General features: G+C 39.5%; 1 protein-coding gene across 3 annotated transcripts in view; it reads left to right on the forward strand.

The window, feature by feature from the left end:
• The window catches only part of LOC145997339 (uncharacterized), a 71,062-nt gene that overhangs the window by 9,362 nt on the left and 42,971 nt on the right, over positions 1–18,729 (forward strand). For 2 of the 3 annotated variants that reach the window (XM_083134285.1, XM_083134287.1), the window contains exon 3: positions 1,987–2,064. The exons of the other annotated variant lie outside the window; for it this stretch is intronic. In XM_083134285.1, the coding sequence (XP_082990411.1) occupies positions 1,987–2,064 (78 nt within the window). The remainder of the gene's footprint in view (positions 1–1,986; positions 2,065–18,729) is intronic. 3 annotated transcript variants of the gene reach the window in all.

Consider the following 18,729-nt stretch of genomic DNA (forward strand, 5'->3'; position numbering starts at 1 on the left):
GGCCAAAGGTACAGCCGAGCCTTAAGCCTACATATATTAACAAAATGGTAAAAACAGCAGATCGAGAATGTGTGCCTTAATGACATGGTGCATTGCACAAACTTCTAGACATACTAATTTCAGCAAGCAGATGGTGTCAAAGAACAGTCGACACTGCCCTCTATAGAATAGCTAAACATGGAGACCATTCTGAGAATCAGGACACTAGGAATACCTCCTCTACTAAAGTGACTTTTCAACCACATTCAACTTGTCATCTCCATAAATTCATTTCTTTGTTAACGTGTTGTTCAATAAATATAACTTGTTCCTGTAGCTGACTTTTCCTTTGGTCTAATCTTACACAAAATACAGTAACAGTGTAATCCAAAATAGAATCAATTATATCCAAAGATGATCTTATTTTGTAATGTGAGATATAGTGTGTAATGTATACAGTGAATTCCCGATTTTGGATGTCCGGATTTTACATTTTTCCACATTAAACCTTCATTCTTTGTGGTTCCAATATAGCAAAATGCTATGAAATTTTCATCAGATTTTACATTTTCCTGCATTCAAAGTTTTTTAAAAAAGTGGTTATAAATAACATGCTAACTGATCATGCTAATCAAATTAAACAAGTTTATTCGACACTATTAACAATAAAAATGGAAAAGCTTCAAATCAATTTAATCATATCATCCTCATCGTTGTGATTAGCCAAAGCAGCAGAAAATAAAGGATAAATAACAATAATCAATTTGCTTTTCTGCCATTGTTGGCTAATCCCAAAATCAGCTTCATCTACCTAATCTTCTTTTATATAAGGGCTAGTCCCTGTAGTTGAGTGATTAGCTTAGTGTAACATGAAGCCAAGAGTTGTAGGTTTGAATCTTAAGCAAGGCATGGCTGTTTAATTCAATTTTGTCCTTCATCTAGTTTGACTCAACATCATCATTGGGTGCATTCCGAAATACAAGCACGAGTTTAAGGTATTGAACAATGTGCACACATGATGGCTTCAAACTGCACTAGTTTGGAAAATACAACTTAATTTGAACAGAGAGATATGAAGCAACATGCACAAGCTGAGTGTTCCTCAACCATTCTGAAAGTGTGATAAAAATAAGTAACAATTCCCGCAGTGGAGTTTATTTCTTCTAGGAGAACATGCCTTCCCCTTGGCCACCATGCATAAACTTTCTGTAAACATAACGCTGTGCCTGCACTTTTGCCTAAGACGTTTCTTAATTCTGTATAATATCTGGTTTCACCAGGTTCACGAGCCCAGTTATCTTCATTGAATTTGTTCATTAAGACGGGGAATGCACCCATTGTGATCAATACAGAGAGGAAGAAAAGCAACATGAAATTACGAAAAATACAAATTTAACATAAATGAACATTAAGAAACTATTCTTACACTATGTGACAAATAGAGATATGAATATCTTGTATTATTTTACTTGTTTTTAATTACGTAGATTGTGGTATTGATTCTAAAGTGTTGGGAAAAATATATTGAAATTACATTTTTGTGAACATTGCTTTCTATTTAGTTGCGTAGAACTTTACATTTTTCCTCATGTGGTTCTTTCTTTACTAATTTAATCTAGTTTTCGAGAACTCTATTTGTTATGGTTTGTATTTATTCAGTTGTCTGGTTTCCTTTTATTTTAACCCTTTTTGCATAAGATAGGTGGATACATGTTTTTTCCATTGGTTTTGTTACCTTCAATCAGGTTTCCAAAATTAATAAGTTCGATACAGATCATCAAGGCTTCTCCCTAATTTCTCCTATTCCCATAATGGTAAACATTAGGTGAGTTGCTTCTAAGTACATTTTCCAGATTTTTCTTCCATTAATCTTCTTTCTTTAAATTTAAAATAAATGTTTTGATTTTGTAATCATATGTTGTATGAAATTGTGATGTTGTTTTTTTTTAAAAAATGGTTCATATGTTCTTTTCTTGGTGGGTAATTTTTGATGTCTGATTTCTCTAGAGGAAACTATTTACTACCAGATCCATAGTGGCATACCCGGATTCCATTGTTTCCCCACTAACCCAGCTAGGCTCTTATGTAAGTAAAAAAATCTCTTCAAATTCTTTTCATTCCTCATGTCATGTAGTTTTCTTTTTGAATCAATTTTTAAGAAGAGGCTAGCAAGTGTTTATTTCTGTTATCCGTGTGTAGTGCACTTAAATGTAGAATCTGTGCAAATGGAGTCTTCATGTTAAATTTCTGTTTCGTAACTTTAACTGATTGTGTTGAAAGAGAGAGTCTTCTTAAACTTACTTTCAGGATACTCTTTTCGAGAGATTTTCTGACTTGTAAAGATCATGGTATTTGACTCCTAGATGAAAGAAATAAGGTTCTGTAACCCTTTGTAGTAGTTTTCATGTCTTAGTAAGTGCTCATTTCAACAGTTTACTTTTGTAACTTGAAATATTCAATTGTAACGTGTGAAATCAGAGGCAAATATGCTAAAAGAATGGCAAAGGGAACTTGGGGGCATGGAACTGTTTGAAAGTATTGAATTTGTCAGAGTACCACGTTCATAGAGCCACACATATGTATGGTGAATAATACATCAATATTTCAGTACAGAAACTGGGCACATTTTGGTATCGAAAGCAGTGTAATAAAATAAAATGTCAGATTCATGTTGAAATGGTGAATAAAACCCTAAATTTGATTTATAAACTACACTTATTACACAAAATAAACATTTTCCTTCTAATAGAGTATGTATGTATTTATCACAGATTAATTACTTTATTCTTGTATAAAGGAGTACATTTTTGCTTCTCAAATATTTACAGCAGAATTAATCAATTTTCCATGATTTGCATTACTCACGGGATAATTCAGACTTCAAAAACTGTCGTGTCAGTAAATAAACTCTAAATTTCACATTTTGCAGTTCCTTTCGCATCATTACATGACAAAACATTGAAGGGAAATGTACCTCACACCTTTCAAAAACATGTTAAATGAACATAAAAATGTGTTAATTCCCATTTCATGTTTTCGTGAAAAATTAAATATGCATGCCTCTACACATTGACTATCTGTTAGTGAGAATTGCTTGTGTCAGAGACTTAAAGGCAGTAACATTACTAAATAAGAAAAGAGCAGACACTTGAAATGACTTCATATAACATTAGCAGAGGCTGTATTTCATCAAATAAAGTATTTGTTAGTGTTATTCTCTGTCTGCTGTAAAAACAAAGTCTACGTAAATAAATGTATGCGGTGTCTGAGAAATCCTATTGGTGGTTTGAATGACAGCTGTGTAGGAATCTTGCACGTGAGAATGTGATAAACCCATACCACTCAACATAGCCCGATGTGTAAGGGGTGGCCCTTGCTAGACACACCCAAATGTCAACCTCTTTTCCACATAGTACACCCTACATTTGATTTTGCAGACTAACGAAGCTCTTGACCTGCAAACAGGATAATTCTCTGTTATGTTGTTCCTACATGTTTGTGACTGTCCCTTCATCTATTTATCAGTAGTCATCCTCATCTTTGTGATTAGCCAAAAGTACCAAATCAAAATAGCTTCTGACCTCCTGGATGACATATTAGTAAAGTTGTCTACTTATACTCATGGAATTCCAGGTTCGATGCCCAGTAGAGGGAGGCACAATGCACAGTAGTTTGGATCCCACTTTAAGCTGTAGGTCCAATCCCAATTAGCCTATCTGCACAAAGTGAACTTGAAAACAAAAATTCAAAATAGCTCGTATGTTGAAGTTGTGGCATGTTTTGAGCTGTACAGCTACGATCGCACAAATCTAACACATAGAAAAGAAATTGTTTTCGATTGATTTGGTTTATTTTACTTTGCTTTTCTGCCACTTTTGGCTAATCGTGATGATGAGGATGAGGGATGATATGATGAAATTGAGGGACGCTCACAAAGAGCACTCAGACTGGGATTCAAACACGGTACCGCAGGTATTGTACTGCACTGTGGTAATCACTCTGGAATGGAGGCTGGCGAAAGGAACTATTTCTCAGAAGTTGCATGGTTTTGTTTAAATAAACTTCTTTCTTGCATTGGATAGAGAATAGATTTAGATTGTGGAGGGGGATGATCCTGTGATTTTGGACATCCATGCACTTGCTATTATGTTAATTCAAGATTTAGTGCAGGTTTTAAGTGTCAAGAGGATTTATACATGAGTTTTGTAAGCTCCCCTCTGTAGCATCACCTGATTTCCAAACAGAAAAACTGCTTTGTATATTTACTGTGAGTAATGTAATTCTACTAGCGTTTGTGTAATATCTCATTATGCTCTTGTAACCATAAAAATGCATTCCAGTGTGTACACAGTCCAGTGGCATTAGCTTTTAGTTGTTCTTTCAAGTGAGTTTGAAACTATAAAAAAGAAAATACCTGTGACGGTAATTACCATGGTCTGAATTTTTCATTAATGAATAAATGCAAGATTAAGGAAAGGACTATTTTGTGAAAGATTTTGTGGATGTGGAAGATTTGTTTGTTTATCCCCCTCCCCAAAAAATAAAAGTGCTTTGATTTTATATATAATTATAATGTTTCATAAGTATGTTTTAGTGCTAAAATTATTTTTGGTGTACATTTTCAACCTGCAAGAACAACAAGCAATTCTTTTGATGTTAGATGTGCATGGTAATGTCATAATTGAAGATTTACATGGTATTTTTCAGAAGTAAGGATCAGTTGGTTATAAAAAACAACAAATGCAAAAAAAGGGGGGGGGGGTTTAGTGTTTAGGAACACACTTTTCTACATATTCACCATTGTTTTCCCAGCAGTAGGGAACAAGCCTATGTATACCTTATGCATACAATTCTGCTGCATGGGAGTTCAGCCAGTCCAGCACTGCAGTAGGACAAATGCGTTTGCCAGTACTATATTTACTAGACATGTAAGTAGATCGGCAGTGGAAATCAAATCCAGAACAATCAATAATAACATTACCTGATGGGCACAAAATGAGAGCATTCTATATTAAATATATTCTATGTTTGCGACAGTTTCGCCTGAGGAAATGAATTCTCATGCTTATCCCTTTCTGTAATTATTAATACAAATACCGTAGAACTACTACCTTTTCACAAAAATCTACTGATGCAGTTACCTTATAATCAAAGGGTCCTGGGTCTGTTTGCTGATGGAGTTAAATTGTGCAGTGGTTTGGGTTCTGCTTTGAAGATTGAGGCCTGTTTAGTTTATCTGACTACAAATTGAAGCTAAAACAACCCTTTGTAATTGTCTTGATGTGAATATAGACACTAGAGTACTGCTTTGGACCACTTTCGCTCAAAAATACTCGATCGAATCTCCCATGCCGCTCGTAGTGGAATGATTGAGAACATCCCGTATTTCAGAACCTAATAAGCAGCACTGTCAACCTAAAACCTGTACATGGAAGGAAACCACTCTATGGAATTACAATTCTAAATAATAACTCTGTATATTATTATGTAAGGCTCAAATACAATATATATGAAAGTATGCAATATGTACAGACCGAAACGTAAAATGAATACACATGCTGACAGACCTGCCTAAGCAATTACAAATATCGTATCACAGTGCAACGAATACATGTACATCATTGTTCATTTACCGAAAAGGATGATCATATTCTGCGAAATAATAAAATGCAGTTATAACAATCAATCGAACATCATTTTAATGTGACAATAATCGTAGAAACATAAAATATCAGCCTTGGTAGTTTCAGCCCGTAATCATCTATTTCATTTTCACATATCTCGGTAAGATATACAAAACTGTTTTTAACATGGAGATGATTACTATGTTCACTTATTTTTCAATCTCACTTCGTCTTTTACTTCACGATCCATATTTGAGGACCCATTACCATAGACAAATGACGGAAATACGTGTACAAATAGGTTCGAGCATAAAACCTATCAATTCTGCATGCCATCTAGCATTGCCTGTGTGAACTATTTGCCGCTTGAGCAAAAAACACGATCATTGCAGCACACTAATACACACAGACACACATATATTGAATGTTTTTAACATGTCGAAGAATCTCGTGTGTTACATCTTATCACATCTTATTTGCTTACAGCATAATCTGTACCCTTCCCAGAAAAAGAGTTCTAGATCCACCTGTGTCTGTCTACCTATCTGGTAGTGGTTCAAAAATGTGAGCAGCTATCAACATTTTTTGGGCTCATTGTGTGTGCACATAGGTTTTGATAATCCAATGTGTCAGTATGGTTTTGATAACCCAGTATGTCATAACAGTTTGGAACAATTAAATTTCTGAAATTACATGGCAAGAGTGATGTTTTTCTCGCATGTTGCATTCACATGTTCACCAGTGTTGTCGATCTGTACAATACAATACAACCAATTCATTCTTCAATGTGAACATTTGTATGACCTTCCCTAAACTCTCAATGCCTTGCCATACTTTTCCTTCACTCATTACTGTCGGACCGTTCTTCACAATTGGTGGGATTGTTGATTTTTGCATCTATCATTACTCACGCTAACACAAAGACAACAACAGCAAACTGTTGAATGCATGTCAGCTACATGCTCAGTGGATTACTGTTGTATAATTAATCGGCCCTTACTTTTTAACACATCTTGTACATATATAGGTGTGTGTGTTTGTGTGTGTAAAAAAAAAAGAGCTCCCCTGTGCATAGCACCATGCCATGAAGGCGTATAGGGGGTGACATTGTTATTTGCATAGATAAAAGGGTACGGCACAGTTTGTATTAGTCACTGACTTGGGAGACAAGTGGACAAATTTAAATAATTTCTGTCTCGCAGAGATAATATTTACTTAGCTTTTGAAATAAAAAAAATGTTTATTGTTGTGGCTTCAAGTATTTTGAAATATCATCCAACTCCTTTGGTATAAATAATTAATTTACTTGACCACACAGATGTACAAGTTCGGAGAATTTTTTTCAGTAAGCTACAGTTTGATCTTTTCAACTCTGCACATTATATTCATAGTTTATCCTTTCTCAGACATTTTAGTAGTTAGGGGTAATTGATTGTTGTTGAGGTAATTTATGTAATCATAAGTATTTCATTGTATAAAGTATCTTCCTTGTAGTTATAACAGTTTGTGAGATATTAGTGTTTTTTATGTTTATTTATGTTCGATTTCCCTCTAAAAAGCAGCTATAAATACTGGTACAAGAGCACACTACATACTGTTGCTTCATAAGGAGAAAAACTGTGATGCTGTCGTTAAGTTTTCAAATATACTTGATTTTTACGTATTGTTACTCACTATATAATATAATCTATACAAAATTTGTATAAAATAGTCTTACTTACATGAGTGAGTATAGAATTTCGAAACTACGTTTCGGGGTTTGACTGCCCCCTTCCTCAGGTTCTTTCTCCTGTTATGCTGAGTCAAGATGTTAAAAGGGTTGGTTAAAAAACACATGTTAAAAACAGGTCATCATTCCTTTAAATCCCCCGGTTAAAAATCCTGCTTTAAGGTGTTCCCCATTCTCTGTAAGACCTCTTTTCCCGGGATCCTATTAAATTGGCTAAACACATTCCGTTGTTCTGTTTGCCCTGACAGTCTGCTACTAACTGAGAAGTCGTAAAGGTTATTTTCCTCTCCTACACTGTTCCGCTTTCCCCTACTTGCATCACCTATCCAACTCGAACTCTCGTTCCACCTCAACTGCATGGACCACTTCCGGAGTAACATGGAATCCTATCTTACAATCTTCTTTCTTTCTTCTGTCCCATTTTTTAAACAATCTTATTTCTTTCTTCTGTCCCATTTTTTAAAAAATTCACCCATCCCTGCTCTAAATTTCCATTTCCCTGTTCAATTTTTTACTTGTCCCTGTGCAAATATTTGCGGTCTCGTAGACATTTCTATTCAATTTGTTGCCTTCTTTTCTAATAACCTCTTTCTTTATGATCTTATGTCTGCTTACGATTCTATGTTCGGACAATCTGGTTTTGGGGACTCCCTCCCTAATGTCATCCTCGTGTACCCCCATCTTATACACATACTTCTTCCCGTCTGTCCTATATACTATTTGGCACATTCACATCTAATCCTATATACGCCTTTGGCTTCCTCAGGGTTTCCTTTCCTTTTCCTCCCTTTTAATATTCGGTAAAATATTTCTCTATATTCCATGGAGCTTTCATCCCACATCTAATCCCATATTCTCTTACTGTTTTCTCAATTTTCTCGGATAACCCTTTAAAATACGTGATCCCTACAAAACTAACATTCTTAATTTTTTTCTTCTTCTCCCTCCCCCTTTGTTTCCTCATTCTTATCTTTATTTATCTCTTGTTTGATGACTTTCTGCACGTTTCTTTGTATGCGTTTCATTTCGTGGTTCTCAAATCCATTTTTCTTCCTACCTCCATTATCCATTCCTCTTCCCTTACCCTTTCTTCCTCCCCACTACATAGTCTCCGTGCTCTAATAAAGAAGTTGAGGTATACATTCCTTTTAACCCTACCTGGATGTTCCGATTCTTTATTGATGTACAATTTCCCGGCTAATTGTTTGTGATATACTGTCACGGGCTGCTAATTTAATAACTAACTAACTCAATTGACTCCACTGAACTGAGCTTAGCAACGCAACAACGAAGAATCTCTCGCCTCACCTGCTGGGCGAATTAAACATTACATGAAATATAATACGGTCAGGATAAGTGCCTAACAGTCGGAGTTACCAAGAATAAACCTAGGAGGATTTGATTTTAGATACCTGAAATGACGTTACATAATGCTACGGTGTTTCTGAATATACACATATATTAAAGCACAGATAAATACACAGTACAACTTGCCCTCTTTCACTCGATCTCACATTCATACTCTCATTCCATGGCATATGGCGACAATATGACAATTACAAAGGTTAGATTAATTACTACTTTGACCATACTCTTGCTATGTCTTGGCTACATTGCCTTTTACAATTTATCGTTTAGGATTTTAAGTATAAAGTGAATAATTGTTCCTTGTGCGAACCCCTTCTATCTTTTCTGAAGGTATAAATATATTGAATGAACTATTCTTTGCTGTTAACATAAACTCTCATCTTAAACATTGATTACTCCGCCGGAAAACAGATGTCTAGGGTTGCCATAGCACTGATTTAAGTTATGCAATGATTTGATTCACGCAGATTCGCGGTAGATAGTCGTCATCTTTCTCACACACGCACATGGTTGGATCTTACCTTAGCTGCATTCCCTCTGACCTGGGTTGGGCGGAAGTGGTCCTACAGTTCTGGAAAACATCTGCACTCCAGTGTTGCACTTCGCGGTTATCCTGGTTGGCGAAAGTGGATCGGTCGGCGGCTCCATCTGGCCTCATCGGATCCTGGCTTCACTCGTTCACTGTCGACTCCATACGACAACTTGCGCAATAATAGGTCAGTTCTTCGCGGTCACTCGTAAGTACAGATACGTGACTTGGGCGATGAGATGAACATACGCGATGAGCCATTCGCGGTTTCACATGGATATCAAATGTTATTAACTTTCACTACTTTGGACGTTGTTTCGGACGATTGACACGGGTGGACGTGTCTGGCGTTATTCTCACATAACCACACGTATGTGCACGGATGCGTTGACGGCAAGGGGAGGACGACCCCCTGGTTCTATATTCTGCTCTACTCCATGGCTCTGAAACACTCACTCGAGGAAAACAAATCCAGACCTCGCAGCTAGGTCGCGCGTAGCTCACACTTCGGTGGCGATTGTAGGCAAACTGTGGCAAACTGTTCCAAATCATCCCTTTTATTCCAGATTTGAACGTAGTGACGCGCTACCCTCTATGATCAGGTGCTTGTTTATTGTTTCTGGTGCTTTGACCGTTGTCCTCCTATCTTGGCCAATGCTCACTCAGGTCCTTAACCTCTGGCAGCAGCTCCTCGCGCAGAGATTAGGCTAACTCTTCCTCTTTTGTATTCAGTCACGAAAACCAAAGACAACTCGGCAGGGTAGCTTCTCCCTTTCAATCCGGCGATGAATCTTTAATAATTCATAACTCCCGTAGTTCTGTTCTGATTAGGCTCAAATCTTGGAATCAGTACTTTCAAGATGTGGTCTTCCGCTGGTGAAAATCTCATCCAATTCGGTCCATTGGTTTAGAAGTTGCATTTTTCTTGATATTCCCATAAGAATGCATGTAAATCCGAATTCGGGCGGAAAACTGTGGTTGAGCAAGCTAGTGCTGGCTAAGGCAGTTCGCTAGACACCTGTATTCGCGACGGATATTAATATTATTAATTGCAATTAATTCATACTAACGGGCAATTAGATTAATTACTTGTCACTCAATATTTGACCGTTATAACATTCCCCTCCTTTTAATTATGAATTTTTTTCAGAGCGAACTTGCGAGTGACAGGAAAAAATTCATACCACATATTAATGATATTTGTTAATGATCGCACACATAGGCGTCTGAATAGGGACTCGAACCCTGGACCGTATAACTTTTAACTCAACATTACAATGAAGTTATACTTTCTGCAATTGTGATATAATCATGAGAATATAAACGAATATAATAAAGTATACAAGAATACAATATAAAGTACATTTTAACATCAAAATCTCAACGTATATAACCACATATATACTAACTTTGGATACACCCTGTAGTTTTATACATAATAAAGTGAATACTGAATAATACGGTAAATAAGATATAAGTAAATATTAGGGTTGCAATTTGTTCCCTCTCACACACATGTTTGCATACTTCTTGCATTAATTATAAGAAAGGTCTACATTTTTTGCCTTTTAATAAAAAAAATAATCTCTAATCTCCTATTGTTTACTTTCTGGGCCTTTTAGTGGTCGCTTGCCCTTTCGGGCAGATTCCCGTTTTGCTCCAGATGTGCCAGCCATATTTCCCTCTTCTTTTCTGAACATCTCCATTTTTTCAGATTGTCCACGTGTTGTGGCGTCGCCGACTTCCCATTTCTACAATCAATTAACTGGAATATCCTGTTCCCCAGTTTCTCTTCACACAGGAATGGACCTTCGTACAAGTTAAAAAATTTGCTTATCCTTTTATCAATCTGTGAGCTTAAATAATGGCTCTTCCTGAATACAAGGTCTCCTTCTTTGATCTCTTCTCCAGATTTGCTCTGCTTTTCATTATTTTCTTTCTTCTTTCTTGTGACTTTCGCCTCTGCCATTATTAGCTTCTCTTCCCAGCGAACTTCCTCTCCCTGAGCCTTTATGCCGAAGTGTTCTAGAAGTGTTTTGTTTCCTGTGTGTCCTATAAAGAGCTCTGCCGGGGTGTATCCCGCTGAGGCAGATACAGTGTAATTTAGCAATAACACTATGGATGTCACGTGTTCGCTCCATGCTGGGTGGTTATCCTTGCAGAACACGCGCATTAGTCTATTTATCTCAGCATGTAGCCTCTCAACCGGGTTGGATGCTGGGTGATAAGGGGCGGTTAGCATTACTTTCACTCCGTAGTCCTGCAATGTGCTTTTCCACTCGTTGCTCAAAAACTGTGGTCCCCGGTCACTAAGAATACACTCTGGCGTCCCTAAGTGGACAAAATAGAATCTCGTCAAATATTTCAGCAATAATCTCGTGTTAGATGATCTAACTGGGTATGCCACCAGGAAACGGGTAGCCAGATCCATCACGGTGAAAAGGTACTTCTCCCCGGTTTTTGACCGGGGCAAGGGACCTACCAGGTCAACCGCGACGAGGGCACGAGCGTGCGGAGCGCTCAGCGACGAAAGGATGCGGTTCTTCTTTTGTTTTCCAGGCTTTGTTTCCGCGCACGTTTCACAATCTCTCAGCCATTTTCTTAGGTCTCTGCGCATTGCCTTCCAATAGTAGTTGTTTGTCAACAACCTCCAGGTTTTCTCAAAACCGAAATGCCCCGTTTTCTCGTGACTTTCATTCAACACCTTCTCGGTGAGGTGTTTTGGTATACAGATCTTTATCTGGCTGTTATCGTGGAAATCTTCCCTGACCAGGATTCCGTTCTGTAGGTGGAAATATTCTTTCACTCTCCTGTCCTTCCTTTCGTCTCGATCAGGATTGCCATCTAGTTGTTGTACAATTTTCAGCAAGTTTTCATCTTTCCGTTGCTCTTCTGCAAACTGCTCCGCGGTGTATCCTGTCAGCATCCGTTCTCCTAGAAAGATGGAATACACATGGCTTGTTGTCACGCCTGCTCCTTCATTATACCGTGAAAGGCTATCTGGGACTACATTTTCCTTCCCCTTGCAGTGTAGAATTTTATAGTTGTAATTCTGAAGCTGCAAACTCCAGCGGGTCAGTCTGCTGTTCCAGTCTCTGGCTCTTTGTAACCACTGTAGGTTTTTGTGGTCTGTGACAACGAGAAACTCTCTGCCCGCCAGGTACACATGGAACTTCTTGATTGACCATATAATGGCTAGACATTCGAGCTCGTTGATGCTGTATGACGTCTCGGCGCCTTTGAGTGATCTGCTCGCATATTGGATAATGCGCTTCTCACCATCTTTTATTTGGTACAGGCAGCTTCCTAATCCGCGTAGGCTCGCATCACTCTGAACATAGAACTTGTCCTCAAAGTCAGGGTGGTATAACTGTAGTTCTTCACAAACGGCGTCCTTTAAACCGTCAAGACTTTTTTGTTGCTCTTCTGTCCACTTCCATTTTTTTTTCTGTTTCAGGAGCTCGTACAGTGGCGCTGCTAGCTGGGCAAAGTTCCTAATAAATTTTGCATGCCACTGAAAGATCCCTAATAAGCGTTGTATTCCCTTAATGGAGGTCGGTCGTTTCAATTGCCTAATTGTTTCAAATCTCTTTGGGTGCTGTTTTATTCCTTCGGTGTTGATTACATGTCCCAGATACTCGATCTCTCTCTGAAAGAATGCTGACTTTTCCAGCTGAATCGTCATGCCGGCGTCTTTTATCTTCCTTAGTACAATCTGGATGTGTTGCAAGTGTGATTGTACATCATCCGAAAAAATTATTAGATCGTCAACGTAAGCTAGACAGAAACTGTTCACTTCTGGCCCCAGTACCGCGTTCATGGCGTTGGTGAAGCCTTGTACTCCGTTTGAAAGTCCAAACGGCATGACTTGAAATTCATATAAATTACCCTCAAATAGGAAAGCCGTGAATGACTTACTGTCCTCGGACAAGTTTAGCTGCCAAAATCCACTGTTCATATCCAATTTTGAGAAGACTTTCTTCCCGTGGAAAAGCTGTAAAATTTCATTCAAATTTAGTGTTTTCACTGTTTGGAGTTGGCAACGCTGGTTGAGCGCCCGGAAGTCGATGCAGATGCGTAGCCCCTTCCCCCCTGGCTTCTTCACTGCCAGTAAAGGGTTGAGATGACATGAACTTGACGGACGGATGATGTCCCATTCCAGCATTTCTCTTATCTGCTTGCGAATCTCGGGCCGATAAGCATAGGCTATGGGATAGACATGCGACACTACGGGATCTTCTCCTTTCACTTTTATCTCGTGAGTGTAAACTTTACACGTACCGGGTTTCTTTGCGAAAACTTCTGCCATTTCGAGCAAAACTCTTCTAAAGCCAACTTTGTCTTCCAAGCTACATGTATCCAACTCACAAACCAGTTTTTCTATTCGTTTTTTCACATCTTCGCCGGGGCAATCAGGGGTTTCTTCAAACACATAAAAACAGTCTCTAATTTCTGGGGCATTATTTTCATGTGAAAACTCGGCAGTCTCACTAACACCATCGTGCTGCAATCGCAATTTGCCATTTTTTATGTTAATATGTGCCTCATACTGGGCCAAAAAATCCATCCCCAATATCATGTCTATGCTGAGACTTTTAACTACATATACCTCAATCAGGGTATCCATCTGCCCCACTTTACCTCCAATAGTAACATATCCAACTGGTTTTTCTTTCACTTTTCCCGAGAAGTCAACCAAACGTATATCTTGGCAGCGCTTTAATTGCGGGCTTGATATCTCTTGCGAAATGCGCTTCCACACCTCGGTACTGCACAGGTTCAGCTCGCAGCCGGTATCCAGTATGGCTTTAACAATCTGCTCTCCTACTTGAACTTCGACTTGTGGAGTCCGGGTTGGCCAAAGTTTTTTACTTTTGACTGTGTCATTTTCGATTTGTTCCTCATCTTCTGACAGGTCATTTATGAACCAACAGTCTCTAATTTCTATATCGGTCATTTTTTGTTTTTGTTTACTTAATAATCGGGGTGGCTCTAGTGCGGTATTTTCTTCAGTGTCTCCTTTGACATGAGCCGGACTGACAAAGGAGTCCGCTAGTTTCCCGTCGGGCCTTGAATATCGGTTATCTGCTCCAGAGATCGCTGTTCTTGCCTCAGTCCACTTCGTCTAGGTTGGTAATCTGGGGAGAGTGGGTTCACGCTACGGCTAGTAGACGGTCTATTCCAGTCGGGTAAATTACCACCAGTCTGCGGGGTCACCATTGTTCTAACTGCATTCACAGCACGATTCCTCTCATCTTGTCTTGTGTTGTTTTGACCCCGGCAGTGTTGCCATCTCGCGTATTCTCCATCCCTATCGTCTCTGAAGTGTTGTTGTTGTGGGCGGCGATTGCTGTACTGGCGTCGCTGGGGATAAGCTTCTCTATTGTTCCTCCCAGAGTTCTGTCTCCGACTATTGTTCGTTGCCAAGTTTACTTTCGGGAATCCCCCTTGCCTTCCTTCATCAACATCTCCAAACTTTCTTCTCTGATTCTTGTTTTCCCAGGATGCTCGTTTCTCTTGCGCCAGCGCGTCCAAATCGCAAAGAATCATCGACATCGTGTCCAGGTTGGAAAGTGCGTCTCCGGTTAGCTGACGTTGCACATAATGCGGAAACATTGCGCGTACTGCGGCTAACATTTCAACTGGCTCAATTCCGGGCTTCAGGGCGTGGAAATCACTCACTCGCTGCCAAAAGAATTGTTTATAGGTGATTTTCTGGCTCTCATCAAACCTGCGATTTCTAAGTAGAGTGATTTTTCGTTCTACTAGCTGGCGACCTTGAAACTGTTGTAGAAATGCTCGTTCAAACTCTTCAAAGCTATTAAATTGTGGATTACGCTGCTCGAGCCAGATCCTTGCACTCCCTTTGAGTAATTTTCGCATTAGCCTCAAGCAGTCTGGGCTATCGACACCGTACAACAAACAATCTTCCTTGAAGTCCCTTATGAACATTGACGGTAAAGCCTCGTCGTGATCGGGGTTGTACGTTTGAAAATGATCTAGGCCGACTTTTGAGAAGATTCCTCGAGTACTCGACTCCGGGTTGGAAACACTGCGTGTCTCCTGCTGGACGAAAGCGTTCAAGCTCGGCGGACTCCCGCTCCGGCCGATGACGTCACGCGCTGCTTGGCGATCCAAGGAAGTTGGTGCTGATTGACAGGTCAGCTGGTTGGTCACGTCTGCTGCGACGAGCAAAGGAGTTGGGTTCACATCCCTGGACGTTGCCTCCAATCGGCGAATCTCTTCGTCCTCATTTCTTCTCCGTTGCGTGATTTGGAAATCCTTCATTTGGTCAATTTTTGATAGCAGCACTTGGAAACGGCGATCCAATCTTTCTTCTTCTTCTCTCCTTTCGGCAGCCTCTATCTTCCGCCTTTCTTCTTCTTCTCTCTTCCTCTTCTGTTCTCTTTCTTCATCTCTGGCTTGGAGATAACTGATTAGCTGAGAGAACATGGCCTGCACGTCCATCTTCTCTGGAACTGGCAACCCTGTTACCGACTGATCTTTCCCTAGATCCTTATCAACGTTGCCGGCTGACGAAACGCCTGTATCTGTAGAATTCTCAACCCCTAGGCGGTCCATGGTATTGTTCGTTAATCTCTGGCGGAGCCGAGCAGTCCTTTGCTTGCCTCTCTCCCTTCTTCTTCTTCTTCTTCTTCTCGCGGCTGGCTTGCTATCGCCGAAGGAAAAGATATCAAAATTCTTTTCCTGGTTTCTGGTTTCAGATCCCGGGGATCGCTTCCCCTCACCTGCTTCCGTGTCATAACGCGTGTCCTTTTGTCCTTTATCGTCCGAAGTTAATAACGCCCATTGTTAATAAAATAATAAGATTCTCTAATAATTCTGCTATGGAAAAATGCTATAGTCGCGACAAATTATTTTCACTATTACACCATAAAAACACACAAAATGGTTCTAGCTACACATCGATTGCATATTCAGTTAATTAAAATCACCGTACAAATTACACATTAATACTTTAAATGAACACGTCTTTATAGATTCTTATCAGGATTTTCAGTTACAGGTTGCAATTATTTAACTTTCAACAAAAAAATCTTAGTTCCCCCTTAGCGTTAAATTCTGGTACCCTGTCGTAGACATTCGTAGGCTAAAAAACAAGTATTAAATCCCCTTGGGTAATAGACATAACTGATTGTTAACCATTACAATCAAACTTAATAAAATTCACATTGAGTAGATAAGCAACTAATTAGAATACTCGTGACCTCCAGGTTCCTTACTAGCCTGCCTGTAACATTGTTCTACGAGCCTAATTCCTATTTGCTTCCTATTTGCCTACTCTTCTATTTGCCTATTCGTCGATTATTCGGCGTACTTTTTACTTGCCTACTTATTTTATTGCCTACTCGTCGTTTGTTCGGGCAACTTTTATATGCCTACATATTTATTTGCCTACTCGTCGAATGTTCGGGCAACATTTTTACTTGCCTACTTTTTTACCTACTCGTCGCATGTTCGGGCGCCATATTTTGTCACGGGCTGCTAATTTAATAACTAACTAACTCAATTGACTCCACTGAACTGAGCTTAGCAACGCAACAACGAAGAATCTCTCGCCTCACCTGCTGGGCGAATTAAACATTACATGAAATATAATACGGTCAGGATAAGTGCCTAACAGTCGGAGTTACCAAGAATAAACCTAGGAGGATTTGATTTTAGATACCTGAAATGACGTTACATAATGCTACGGTGTTTCTGAATATACACATATATTAAAGCACAGATAAATACACAGTACAACTTGCCCTCTTTCACTCGATCTCACATTCATACTCTCATTCCATGGCATATGGCGACAATATGACAATTACAAAGGTTAGATTAATTACTACTTTGACCATACTCTTGCTATGTCTTGGCTACATTGCCTTTTACAATTTATCGTTTAGGATTTTAAGTATAAAGTGAATAATTGTTCCTTGTGCGAACCCCTTCTATCTTTTCTGAAGGTATAAATATATTGAATGAACTATTCTTTGCTGTTAACATAAACTCTCATCTTAAACATTGATTACTCCGCCGGAAAACAGATGTCTAGGGTTGCCATAGCACTGATTTAAGTTATGCAATGATTTGATTCACGCAGATTCGCGGTAGATAGTCGTCATCTTTCTCACACACGCACATGGTTGGATCTTACCTTAGCTGCATTCCCTCTGACCTGGGTTGGGCGGAAGTGGTCCTACAGTTCTGGAAAACATCTGCACTCCAGTGTTGCACTTCGCGGTTATCCTGGTTGGCGAAAGTGGATCGGTCGGCGGCTCCATCTGGCCTCATCGGATCCTGGCTTCACTCGTTCACTGTCGACTCCATACGACAACTTGCGCAATAATAGGTCAGTTCTTCGCGGTCACTCGTAAGTACAGATACGTGACTTGGGCGATGAGATGAACATACGCGATGAGCCATTCGCGGTTTCACATGGATATCAAATGTTATTAACTTTCACTACTTTGGACGTTGTTTCGGACGATTGACACGGGTGGACGTGTCTGGCGTTATTCTCACATAACCACACGTATGTGCACGGATGCGTTGACGGCAAGGGGAGGACGACCCCCTGGTTCTATATTCTGCTCTACTCCATGGCTCTGAAACACTCACTCGAGGAAAACAAATCCAGACCTCGCAGCTAGGTCGCGCGTAGCTCACACTTCGGTGGCGATTGTAGGCAAACTGTGGCAAACTGTTCCAAATCATCCCTTTTATTCCAGATTTGAACGTAGTGACGCGCTACCCTCTATGATCAGGTGCTTGTTTATTGTTTCTGGTGCTTTGACCGTTGTCCTCCTATCTTGGCCAATGCTCACTCAGGTCCTTAACCTCTGGCAGCAGCTCCTCGCGCAGAGATTAGGCTAACTCTTCCTCTTTTGTATTCAGTCACGAAAACCAAAGACAACTCGGCAGGGTAGCTTCTCCCTTTCAATCCGGCGATGAATCTTTAATAATTCATAACTCCCGTAGTTCTGTTCTGATTAGGCTCAAATCTTGGAATCAGTACTTTCAAGATGTGGTCTTCCGCTGGTGAAAATCTCATCCAATTCGGTCCATTGGTTTAGAAGTTGCATTTTTCTTGATATTCCCATAAGAATGCATGTAAATCCGAATTCGGGCGGAAAACTGTGGTTGAGCAAGCTAGTGCTGGCTAAGGCAGTTCGCTAGACACCTGTATTCGCGACGGATATTAATATTATTAATTGCAATTAATTCATACTAACGGGCAATTAGATTAATTACTTGTCACTCAATATTTGACCGTTATAATACCCCCATTCTTATTTTCTTACCCATCTTGGTAATACTAAGATCTAAGAAATTAATTTTATTTGTTAATTTATTAACATTTTGTACACACAAAAAAGAAATTTATGGTCATATATACAGTTACGGGCAGTTCTGGGTTGTAACGATCCCATTGACTTTCAATGGGATTGTTACAACTTGGCAGTGTCCACGATTGGCAGTGTCCACGA

The sequence above is a fragment of the Lepisma saccharinum genome, chromosome 13, assembly GCF_977018435.1.
Source record: "Lepisma saccharinum chromosome 13, izLepSacc3.1, whole genome shotgun sequence".
Classification (NCBI taxonomy): Eukaryota; Metazoa; Arthropoda; class Insecta; order Zygentoma; family Lepismatidae; genus Lepisma; species Lepisma saccharinum.